The sequence below is a fragment of the Cuculus canorus genome, chromosome 35, assembly GCF_017976375.1.
Source record: "Cuculus canorus isolate bCucCan1 chromosome 35, bCucCan1.pri, whole genome shotgun sequence".
In the NCBI taxonomy this organism is placed as follows: domain Eukaryota; kingdom Metazoa; phylum Chordata; class Aves; order Cuculiformes; family Cuculidae; genus Cuculus; species Cuculus canorus.
This window is the reverse complement of record NC_071435.1, coordinates 634861-647799: the sequence shown is the minus strand read 5'-3', so window position 1 is coordinate 647799 and position 12939 is coordinate 634861. Positions and strand designations below refer to the sequence as shown.

At 54.3% G+C, this 12939-nt stretch overlaps 1 protein-coding gene across 1 annotated transcript in view; it reads right to left on the bottom strand.

Annotated features, from left to right (window-relative positions):
• Positions 1 to 2921: 2921 nt before the first annotated feature.
• LOC128849928 (IgGFc-binding protein-like) overlaps positions 2922 to 12939 on the bottom strand; it is a 33135-nt gene continuing 23117 nt past the window's right edge. Inside the window, exons 9-10 of the mRNA XM_054052650.1 lie at positions 5785 to 5942; positions 2922 to 3029 (exon numbers count right to left, since the gene is read on the bottom strand). Coding sequence (XP_053908625.1) covers positions 5787 to 5942 — 156 coding nt within the window. The 3' untranslated portion in view covers positions 2922 to 3029; positions 5785 to 5786. The remainder of the gene's footprint in view (positions 3030 to 5784; positions 5943 to 12939) is intronic.

Genomic DNA, 12939 nt, shown 5'->3' with positions numbered 1-12939 from the left:
CTTAATTAATCGCCTCCTTAATGAATTAATGGGTAATTAATGGGTTAATTGATTATTAGGCCTCGATTATGTTGGTAATTAATTAATAGGGTGATTAATGTGGGAATTAATGGGTGGTAATTAATAGTGGGGGGTGTAATTAAGCCCATTAATTAAGTAATTAATTGATTTTGGGGGTAATTAATGCCAGGGGAAGGTAATTAATGAGTGTTGTGGGGCTAATTAATTCTGGGGGAGGGGCTAATTAAGCCCTGGGGGTCTAATTAACCCCTGGAGGGAGCTAATTAACCCATGGAGGGAGCTAATTAACCCCTGAAAGGGGGTAATTAACACCTAAGGGTAAATAATTAATGCCCTGAGGGAGCAATGAGGGGTAATTATGCCCCCGGGGGGGGTAATTAACCCCAAGGGAGCTAATTAATTAATGATATAGGGGATAATTAAGGCATTGGGGGTGCTAATTAAGGCATGGGGTCGCTAATTAAGGCATTGGGGGCGCTAATTAAGGCATTGGGGGTGTTAATTAAGGCATTGGGGGTGCTAATTAAGGCATTGGGGGTGCTAATTAAGGCATGGGGGCGCTAATTAAGGCATTTGGGGTGCTAATTAAGGCATAGTGGCTGCTAATTAAGCCCAGGGAGTCTTAATTAAACCATAGGGGACGTTAATTAAGCCATGGGGGACGTTAATTAAGCCCAAGGGGCATTAATTAAGACACAGCAGAGGTAATTAAGGCACGGGGGGGGGCATTAATTAAGCCCAGAGGACCGTTCGTTAATCCCAGGAAGCCTTTAATTAAGCGCAGGGGCGATAATTAACCCCTTCGAGGGAGGTTGGAATGGAAGGGGAGGGGCCGCAAGGGGGGGGGTGGGGCCTGAGGAAAGGGGGGGCGTGGCCTGAGGGAGAGGCGCGCGGCTAGGCTTGACCACGCCCCCCATCCGGCAGCGCCGCGCGGTGATTGGCTGTGAGGCAGTGGTGGGCGTGGCCTGAGAGGGAGAGGGCATTCTGGGAGCCTCCTGGGGCGCTCTACAGGGGAACCTCCGGACCCCTCCAAAGCCCCCCAAGACCCTTCTTGGACCCCCCAGAACCCCTCTACAGCCCCCCAGGACCCTTCCAGACCCCCCCCAGGACCCTTCTGGGACCCCCAATACCCCTCCAGAGGCCCCCAGGACCCCTCTAGCACCTCCCCGGACTCCTCGAGAGCCCCCCAAGACTCCTCAAGAGTCCCCAGGACCCCTCCAGAGCCCCCAAGACCTTTCTAGAACCTCCCAGAACCCCTCTAGAGCCACCCAAGACCCCTCTAGAGCCCCCAGGAACCCTCTAGGACCCCCCAGAACCCCTCCAGAGCCCCCCAAGGCCCCTCCAGAGCCCCCCAAGACCCTTCTAGAGCCCCCCCAGATCCTTCTAGGACCCCCCAGGACCCCTCCAGAGCCCCCCAAGACCCTTCTAGGACCGCCCAGGACCCTTCTAGAACCCCCCAAGACCCCTCTGGAGCCCCCAAAGACCCTTCTAGGACCCCCCAGAATCCCTCTAGAACCCGCCAGGACCCCTCCAGAGCCCCCCAAGACCCTTCTAGGACCGCCCAGGACCCCTCTGGAGCCCCCCAAGACCCTTCTAGGACCCCCCAGGACCCTTCTAGAGCCCCCCAGACCCCTCTAGAACCCCTCAGGACCCCCCCAGAGCCCCCCAAGACCCTTCTAGGACCCCCCAGGACCCCTCGAGAACTGTTGACTTGAGTCGGTTTTGTTGTCTCTTGGTTAATTTGGGGGTTCAGGGGTGGTTTGGGTGTCATTTCGTCAGTTTTTGGGGTTCCCGAGCAGGTTTTTTTGGTCCCTGGAGTGTCCTTGAGGTGGTTTTGGGGGTCCTTGAGGTGGTTTTGGTGGTCCTTGAGGTGATTTGGGGGGTCCTTGAGGTGATTTTGGGGGTCCTTGAGGTGTTTTTGGTGGTCCTTGAGGTGGTTTTGGGGATCCTTGAGGTGTTTTTGGGGGTCCTTGAGGTGATTTTGGGGGTCCTTGAGGTGGTTTTGGTGGTCCTTGAGGTGTTTTTGGTGGTCCTTGAGGTGATTTGGGGGGTCCTTGAGGTGGTTTTGGGGGTCCTTGAGGTGATTTTGGGGGTCCTTGAGGTGTTTTTGGTGGTCCTTGAGGTGATTTGGGGGGTCCTTGAGGTGATTTTGGGGGTCCTTGAGGTGTTTTTGGTGGTCCTTGAGGTGATTTTGGGGGTCCTTGAGGTGTTTTTGGGGGTCCTTGAGGTGTTTTTGGTGGTCCTTGAGGTGGTTTTGGGGGTCCTTGAGGTGGTTTTGGGGGTCCTTGAGGTGATTTGGGGGGTCCTTGAGGTGATTTTGGTGGTCCTTGAGGTGTTTTTGGTGGTCCTTGAGGTGGTTTTGGGGGTCCTTGAGGTGATTTGGGGGGTCCTTGAGGTGATTTTGGGGGTCCTTGAGGTGTTTTTGGTGGTCCTTGAGGTGATTTTGGGGGTCCTTGAGGTGATTTTGGGGGTCCTTGAGGTGGTTTTGGTGGTCCTTGAGGTGTTTTTGGTGGTCCTTGAGGTGATTTGGGGGGTCCTTGAGGTGATTTTGGGGGTCCTTGAGGTGTTTTTGGTGGTCCTTGAGGTGATTTGGGGGGTCCTTGAGGTGATTTTGGGGGTCCTTGAGGTGGTTTTGGTGGTCCTTGAGGTGATTTTGGGGGTCCTTGAGGTGTTTTTGGGGGTCCTTGAGGTGTTTTTGGGGGTCCTTGAGGTGTTTTTGGTGGTCCTTGAGGTGGTTTTGGGGGTCCTTGAGGTGATTTTGGTGGTCCTTGAGGTGGTTTTGGGGGTCCTTGAGGTGATTTTGGGGGTCCTTGAGGTGGTTTTGGGGTCTTTGATGTCATTTTAGGGTCCCTGAGGTGGAATTTTTTTTTTTCGAGGGGAGTGGAAAGAGGGGGAAAAAAAAACCACTATCAAAGAACGATCCATTTCTTCCTATTTTTGGGGGCCTTTATTCCAGAAGGAATCGGAGAACCACAACGATTTTGGAGTGAGAAACGGGGAGTTGGGGTCTGCTGGGAAGAACAGGGGGGGGTCCAGTCCCACCAGGAACCCCCAAATCCCATCACCATCTCCCAATCCCACCAGGAACCCCCAAATCCCATCACCATCTCCCAATCCCACCAGGAACCCCCAAATCCCATCACTATCTCCCAGTCCCACCAGGAACCCCTCAGTCCCACCAGGAACCCCCAAATCCCATCACCATCTCCCAGTCCCACCAGGAACCCCCAAATCCCATCACTATCTCCCAATCCCACCAGGAACCCCCCAAGTCCCACCAGGAACCCCCAAATCCCATCACCATCTCCCAATCCCACCAGGAACCCCCAAATCCCATCACTATCTCCCAATCCCACCAGGAACCCCCAAATCCCATCACTATCTCCCAGTCCCACCAGGAACCCCCCAGTCCCACCAGGAACCCCCAAATCCCATCACCATCTCCCAGTCCCACCAGGAACCCCCAAATCCCATCACTATCTCCCAATCCCACCAGGAACCCCCAAATCCCATCACCATCTCCCAATCCCACCAGGAACCCCCAAATCCCATCACCATCTCCCAATCCCACCAGGAACCCCCAAATCCCATCACCATCTCCCAATCCCACCAGGAACCCCTCAGTCCCACCAGGATCCCCCCAATCCCACCAGGAACCCCCCAAGTCCCATCATGATCTCCCGGTCCCACCAGGATAACCTGAACCCACCACAACGTCCCAGTCCCACCACAATGTCTTTTTATCCCACCACGACCTCCTGATCCCACCCAGGACCTCCTGATCCCACCATGACCTCCTGATCCCACCCAGGACCTCCTGATCCCACCATGACCTCCTGATCCCACCCAGGACCTCCTGATCCCAACCAGGACCTCCTGATCCCACCACGACCTCCTGATCCCACCATGACCTCCTGATCCCACCCAGGACCTCCTGATCCCACCCAGGACCTCCTGATCCCACCAGGACCTCCTGATCCCACCAGAACCTCCTGATCCCACCAGGACCTCCTGATCCCAACCAGGACCTCCTGATCCCACCAGGACCTCCTGATCCCACCAGAACCTCCTGATCCCACCCAGAACCTCCTGATCCCACCAGGACCTCCTGATCCCACCCAGGACCTCCTGATCCCACCAGAACCTCCTGATCCCAACCAGGACCTCCTGATCCCACCCAGGACCTCCTGATCCCACCAGAACCTCCTGATCCCACCCAGGACCTCCTGATCCCACCAGAACCTCCTGATCCCACCCAGGACCTCCTGATCCCACCAGGACCTCCTGATCCCAACCAGGACCTCCTGATCCCACCAGGACCTCCTGATCCCACCCAGGACCTCCTGATCCCACCACGACCTCCTGATCCCACCAGAACCTCCTGATCCCACCAGGACCTCCTGATCCCACCCAGGACCTCCTGATCCCACCACGACCTCCTGATCCCACCAGAACCTCCTGATCCCACCCAGGACCTCCTGATCCCACCAGAACCTCCTGATCCCACCCAGAACCTCCTGATCCCACCAGGACCTCCTGATCCCACCAGGACCTCCTGATCCCAACCAGGACCTCCTGATCCCACCACGACCTCCTGATCCCACCAGAACCTCCTGATCCCACCAGAACCTCCTGATCCCACCCAGAACCTCCTGATCCCACCAGGACCTCCTGATCCCACCAGAACCTCCTGATCCCACCCAGAACCTCCTGATCCCACCCAGGACCTCCTGATCCCACCCAGAACCTCCTGATCCCACCCAGGACCTCCTGATCCCACCAGAACCTCCTGATCCCACCCAGAACCTCCTGATCCCACCAGGACCTCCTGATCCCACCAGGACCTCCTGATCCCAACCAGGACCTCCTGATCCCACCACGACCTCCTGATCCCACCAGAACCTCCTGATCCCACCAGAACCTCCTGATCCCACCCAGAACCTCCTGATCCCACCAGGACCTCCTGATCCCACCCAGAACCTCCTGATCCCACCAGGACCTCCTGATCCCACCCAGGACCTCCTGATCCCAACCAGGACCTCCTGATCCCACCAGGACCTCCTGATCCCAACCAGGACCTCCTGATCCCACCACGACCTCCTGATCCCACCAGAACCTCCTGATCCCACCCAGGACCTCCTGATCCCACCAGAACCTCCTGATCCCACCCAGGACCTCCTGATCCCACCAGAACCTCCTGATCCCACCAGGACCTCCTGATCCCACCCAGGACCTCCTGATCCCACCCAGGACCTCCTGATCCCACCAGAACCTCCTGATCCCACCCAGGACCTCCTGATCCCACCAGAACCTCCTGATCCCAACCAGGACCTCCTGATCCCACCCAGGACCTCCTGATCCCAACCAGGACCTCCTGATCCCACCCAGGACCTCCTGATCCCACCCAGAACCTCCTGATCCCACCAGAACCTCCTGATCCCACCCAGGACCTCCTGATCCCACCAGAACCTCCTGATCCCACCCAGGACCTCCTGATCCCAACCAGGACCTCCTGATCCCAACCAGGACCTCCTGATCCCACCAGAACCTCCTGATCCCAACCAGGACCTCCTGATCCCACCAGGACCTCCTGATCCCAACCAGGACCTCCTGATCCCACCAGAACCTCCTGATCCCACCCAGGACCTCCTGATCCCACCAAGATGTCCCGATCCCACCAGGATGTCCCATCCCCTCGCAGATAACCCCAATTCCCACCGCGTTCCTCCCCATTAGGACCTCTCCGGTTCTTGGTGGGAATACCTTCAGGGTCCTCCTGGAGCCACAGAGGTCCTCCAACCACCACCTGTGTCACATCCCACCGCTGAGGAGGAGGAGGACAACTTCTCACAGATGAGAGTGCCGTGAAGGTAACAGGTACAGCGTTGGGTGCAGTTGTCCACCAGGAGGTTCTCCATCACCTGAAGGGCCAAGAAGACCTTTGACATCAACATCTCCATCTCTTCTGCCCATGGAAACATCTCAATTCCATCCCACGTGGAAAGGAGGTCATGAAATTCATGGTGTCCTCAACTCATGGTATCTCCAACTCATGGTGTCCTCAACCAGAGAGGTCCAAACTCAACTCAGGGCATCTCCAACTCATGGTGTCCTCAACCAGAGAGGTCCAAACTCAACTCAGGGCATCTCCAACTCATGGTGTCCTCAACCAGAGAGGTCCAAACTCAACTCAGGGCATCTCCAACTCACGGTGTCCTCAACCAGAGAGGTCCAACCTCAACTCAGGGCATCTCCAACTCATGGTGTCCTCAACCAGAGAGGCCCAAACTCAACTCAGGGCATCTCCAACTCATGGTGTCCTCAACCAGAGAGGCCCAAACTCAACTCAGGGCATCTCCAACTCATGGTGTCCTCAACCAGAGAGGTCCAAACTCAACTCAGGGCATCTCCAACTCATGGTGTCCTCAACCAGAGAGGTCCAAACTCAACTCAGGGCATCTCCAACTCATGGTGTCCTCAACCAGAGAGGTCCAAACTCAACTCAGGGCATCTCCAACTCATGGTGTCCTCAACCAGAGAGGTCCAAACTCAACTCAGGGCATCTCCAACTCATGGTGTCCTCAACCAGAGAGGTCCAAACTCAACTCAGGGCATCTCCAACTCATGGTGTCCTCAACCAGAGAGGCCCAAACTCAACTCAGGGCATCTCCAACTCATGGTGTCCTCAACCAGAGAGGTCCAAACTCAACTCAGGGCATCTCCAACTCATGGTGTCCTCAACCAGAGAGGCCCAAACTCAACTCAGGGCATCTCCAACTCATGGTGGCTTCAACCAGAGAGGTCCAAACTCAACTCAGGGCATCTCCAACTCATGGTGTCCTCAACCAGAGATCTTCAAACTCAACTCAGGGCATCTCCAACTCATGGTGGCTTCAACCAGAGAGGTCCAAACTCAACTCAGGGCATCTCCAACTCATGGTGGCTTCAACCAGAGAGGTCCAAACTCAACTCAGGGCATCTCCAACTCATGGTGTCCTCAACCAGAGAGGTCCAAACTCAACTCAGGGCATCTCCAACTCATGGTGTCCTCAACCAGAGAGGCCCAAACTCAACTCAGGGCATCTCCAACTCATGGTGTCCTCAACCAGAGAGGTCCAAACTCAACTCAGGACATCTCCAACTCATGGTGTCCTCAACCAGAGAGGTCCAAACTCAACTCAGGGCATCTCCAACTCATGGTGTCCTCAACCAGAGAGGCCCAAACTCAACTCAGGGCATCTCCAACTCATGGTGTCCTCAACCAGAGAGGCCCAAACTCAACTCAGGGCATCTCCAACTCATGGTGTCCTCAACCAGAGAGGTCCAAACTCAACTCAGGGCATCTCCAACTCATGGTGTCCTCAACCAGAGAGGTCCAAACTCAACTCAGGGCATCTCCAACTCATGGTGTCCTCAACCAGAGAGGCCCAAACTCAACTCAGGGCATCTCCAACTCATGGTGTCCTCAACCAGAGATCTTCAAACTCAACTCAGGGCATCTCCAACTCATGGTGTCCTCAACCAGAGAGGTCCAAACTCAACTCAGGGCATCTCCAACTCATGGTGTCCTCAACCAGAGAGGTCCAAACTCAACTTATGGCATCTCCAACTCATGGTGTCCTCAACCAGAGAGGTCCAAACTCAACTCAGGGCATCTCCAACTCATGGTGTCCTCAACCTGAGAGGTCCAAACTCAACTCAGGGCATCTCCAACTCATGGTGTCCTCAACCAGAGAGGCCCAAACTCAACTCAGGGCATCTCCAACTCATGGTGTCCTCAACCAGAGAGGTCCAAACTCAACTCAGGGCATCTCCAACTCATGGTGTCCTCAACCTGAGAGGTCCAAACTCAACTCAGGGCATCTCCAACTCATGGTGTCCTCAACCAGAGAGGTCCAAACTCAACTCAGGGCATCTCCAACTCATGGTGTCCTCAACCAGAGCTCTTCAAACTCAACTCAGGGCATCTCCAACTCATGGTGTCCTCAACCAGAGAGGTCCAAACTCAACTCAGGGCATCTCCAACTCATGGTGTCCTCAACCAGAGAGGTCCAAACTCAACTCAGGGCATCTCCAACTCATGGTGTCCTCAACCAGAGAGGTCCAAACTCAACTCAGGGCATCTCCAACTCATGGTGTCCTCAACCAGAGAGGCCCAAACTCAACTCAGGGCATCTCCAACTCATGGTGTCCTCAACCAGAGAGGTCCAAACTCAACTCAGGGCATCTCCAACTCATGGTGTCCTCAACCAGAGAGGTCCAAACTCAACTCAGGGCATCTCCAACTCATGGTGTCCTCAACCAGAGAGGCCCAAACTCAACTCAGGGCATCTCCAACTCATGGTGTCCTCAACCAGAGAGGTCCAAACTCAACTCAGGGCATCTCCAACTCATGGTGTCCTCAACCAGAGAGGTCCAAACTCAACTCAGGGCATCTCCAACTCATGGTGTCCTCAACCTGAGAGGTCCAAACTCAACTCAGGGCATCTCCAACTCATGGTGTCCTCAACCAGAGAGGCCCAAACTCAACTCAGGGCATCTCCAACTCATGGTGTCCTCAACCAGAGAGGTCCAAACTCAACTCAGGGCATCTCCAACTCATGGTGGCTTCAACCAGAGAGGTCCAAACTCAACTCAGGGCATCTCCAACTCATGGTGTCCTCAACCAGAGAGGCCCAAACTCAACTCAGGGCATCTCCAACTCATGGTGTCCTCAACCAGAGAGGTCCAAACTCAACTCAGGGCATCTCCAACTCATGGTGTCCTCAACCAGAGAGGTCCAAACTCAACTCAGGGCATCTCCAACTCATGGTGTCCTCAACCTGAGAGGTCCAAACTCAACTCAGGGTATCTCCAACTCATGGTGTCCTCAACCAGAGAGGTCCAAACTCAACTCAGGGCATCTCCAACTCATGGTGTCCTCAACCAGAGAGGTCCAAACTCAACTCAGGGCATCTCCAACTCATGGTGTCCTCAACCAGAGAGGTCCAAACTCAACTCAGGGCATCTCCAACTCATGGTGTCCTCAACCAGAGAGGTCCAAACTCAACTCAGGGCATCTCCAACTCATGGTGTCCTCAACCAGAGAGGTCCAAACTCAACTCAGGGCATCTCCAACTCATGGTGTCCTCAACCAGAGAGGTCCAAACTCAACTCAGGGCATCTCCAACTCATGGTGTCCTCAACCAGAGAGGCCCAAACTCAACTCAGGGCATCTCCAACTCATGGTGTCCTCAACCAGAGAGGTCCAAACTCAACTCAGGGCATCTCCAACTCATGGTGTCCTCAACCAGAGAGGTCCAAACTCAACTCAGGGCATCTCCAACTCATGGTGTCCTCAACCAGAGAGGCCCAAACTCAACTCAGGGTATCTCCAACTCATGGTGTCCTCAACCAGAGAGGTCCAAACTCAACTCAGGGCATCTCCAACTCATGGTGTCCTCAACCAGAGAGGTCCAAACTCAACTCAGGACATCTCCAACTCATGGTGTCCTCAACCAGAGAGGCCCAAACTCAACTCAGGGTATCTCCAACTCATGGTGTCCTCAACCAGAGAGGCCCAAACTCAACTCAGGGTATCTCCAACTCATGGTGTCCTCAACCAGAGAGGCCCAAACTCAACTCAGGGCATCTCCAACTCATGGTGTCCTCAACCAGAGAGGCCCAAACTCAACTCAGGGCATCTCCAACTCATGGTGGCTTCAACCAGAGAGGTCCAAACTCAACTCAGGGCATCTCCAACTCATGGTGTCCTCAACCAGAGATCTTCAAACTCAACTCAGGGCATCTCCAACTCATGGTGGCTTCAACCAGAGAGGTCCAAACTCAACTCAGGGCATCTCCAACTCATGGTGGCTTCAACCAGAGAGGTCCAAACTCAACTCAGGGCATCTCCAACTCATGGTGTCCTCAACCAGAGAGGCCCAAACTCAACTCAGGGCATCTCCAACTCATGGTGTCCTCAACCAGAGAGGTCCAAACTCAACTCAGGGACATCTCCAACTCATGGTGTCCTCAACCAGAGAGGTCCAAACTCAACTCAGGGCATCTCCAACTCATGGTGTCCTCAACCAGAGAGGTCCAAACTCAACTCAGGGCATCTCCAACTCATGGTGTCCTCAACCAGAGAGGTCCAAACTCAACTCAGGACATCTCCAACTCATGGTGTCCTCAACCAGAGAGGCCCAAACTCAACTCAGGACATCTCCAACTCATGGTGTCCTCAACCAGAGAGGCCCAAACTCAACTCAGGGCATCTCCAACTCATGGTGGCTTCAACCAGAGAGGCCCAAACTCAACTCAGGGCATCTCCAACTCATGGTGTCCTCAACCAGAGAGGCCCAAACTCAACTCATGGTATCTCCAACTCATGGTGTCCTCAACCAGAGAGGCCCAAACTCAACTCAGGGCATCTCCAACTCATGGTGTCCTCAACCAGAGAGGTCCAAACTCAACTCAGGACATCTCCAACTCATGGTGTCCTCAACCAGAGAGGCCCAAACTCAACTCAGGGCATCTCCAACTCATGGTGTCCTCAACCAGAGAGGCCCAAACTCAACTCAGGGCATCTCCAACTCATGGTGTCCTCAACCAGAGAGGTCCAAACTCAACTCAGGGCATCTCCAACTCATGGTGTCCTCAACCAGAGAGGCCCAAACTCAACTCAGGGCATCTCCAACTCATGGTGTCCTCAACCAGAGAGGTCCAAACTCAACTCAGGGTATCTCCAACTCATGGTGTCCTCAACCAGAGAGGTCCGAACTCAACTCAGGGCATCTCCAACTCATGGTGTCCTCAACCAGAGAGGTCCAAACTCAACTCAGGGTATCTCCAACTCATGGTGTCCTCAACCAGAGAGGTCCGAACTCAACTCAGGGCATCTCCAACTCATGGTGTCCTCAACCAGAGAGGCCCAAACTCAACTCAGGGCATCTCCAACTCATGGTGTCCTCAACCAGAGAGGTCCAAACTCAACTCAGGGCATCTCCAACTCATGGTGTCCTCAACCAGAGAGGTCCAAACTCAACTCAGGGCATCTCCAACTCATGGTGTCCTCAACCAGAGAGGTCCAAACTCAACTCAGGGCATCTCCAACTCATGGTGTCCTCAACCAGAGAGGTCCAAACTCAACTCAGGGCATCTCCAACTCATGGTGTCCTCAACCAGAGAGGTCCAAACTCAACTCAGGGCATCTCCAACTCATGGTGTCCTCAACCAGAGAGGCCCAAACTCAACTCAGGGCATCTCCGACTCATGGTGGCTTCAACCAGAGAGGTCCAAACTCAACTCAGGGCATCTCCAACTCATGGTGGCTTCAACCAGAGAGGTCCAAACTCAACTCAGGGCATCTCCAACTCATGGTGGCTTCAACCAGAGAGGTCCAAACTCAACTCAGGGCATCTCCAACTCATGGTGTCCTCAACCAGAGAGGTCCAAACTCAACTCAGGGCATCTCCAACTCATGGTGTCCTCAACCAGAGAGGTCCAAACTCAACTCAGGGCATCTCCAACTCATGGTGTCCTCAACCAGAGAGGTCCAAACTCAACTCAGGGCATCTCCAACTCATGGTGTCCTCAACCAGAGAGGTCCAAACTCAACTCAGGGCATCTCCAACTCATGGTGTCCTCAACCAGAGAGGTCCAAACTCAACTCAGGGCATCTCCACATCATGGTGTCCTCAACCAGAGAGGTCCAAACTCAACTCATGGCATCTCCAACTCATGGTGTCCTCAACCAGAGAGGTCCAAACTCAACTCAGGGCATCTCCAACTCATGGTGTCCTCAACCAGAGAGGCCCAAACTCAACTCAGGGCATCTCCAACTCATGGTGTCCTCAACCAGAGAGGTCCAAACTCAACTCAGGGCATCTCCAACTCATGGTGTCCTCAACCAGAGAGGTCCAAACTCAACTCAGGACATCTCCAACTCATGATGGCTTCAACCAGAGAGGTCCAAACTCAACTCAGGGCATCTCCAACTCATGGTGTCCTCAACCAGAGAGGTCCAAACTCAACTCAGGGCATCTCCAACTCATGGTGTCCTCAACCAGAGAGGTCCAAACTCAACTCAGGGCATCTCCAACTCATGGTGTCCTCAACCAGAGAGGTCCAAACTCAACTCAGGGCATCTCCAACTCATGGTGTCCTCAACCAGAGAGGTCCAAACTCAACTCAGGGCATCTCCAACTCATGGTGTCCTCAACCAGAGAGGCCCAAACTCAACTCAGGGCATCTCCATCTCATGGTGTCCTCAACCAGAGAGGCCCAAACTCAACTCAGGGCATCTCCAACTCATGGTGGCTTCAACCAGAGAGGCCCAAACTCAACTCAGGGCATCTCCAACTCATGGTGTCCTCAACCAGAGAGGCCCAAACTCAACTCAGGACATCTCCAACTCATGGTGGCTTCAACCAGAGAGGTCCAAACTCAACTCAGGGCATCTCCAACTCATGGTGTCCTCAACCAGAGAGGTCCAAACTCAACTCAGGGCATCTCCAACTCATGGTGTCCTCAACCAGAGAGGCCCAAACTCAACTCAGGGTATCTCCAACTCATGGTGTCCTCAACCAGAGAGGTCCAAACTCAACTCAGGGCATCTCCAACTCATGGTGTCCTCAACCAGAGAGGTCCAAACTCAACTCAGGGTATCTCCAACTCATGGTGTCCTCAACCAGAGAGGTCCAAACTCAACTCAGGGCATCTCCAACTCATGGTGTCCTCAACCAGAGAGGTCCAAACTCAACTCAGGGCATCTCCAACTCATGGTGTCCTCCACCAGAGAGGTCCAAACTCAACTCAGGGCATCTCCAACTCATGGTGTCCTCAACCAGAGAGGTCCAAACTCAACTCAGGGCATCTCCAACTCATGGTGTCCTCAACCAGAGAGGTCCAAACTCAACTCAGGGTATCTCCAACTCA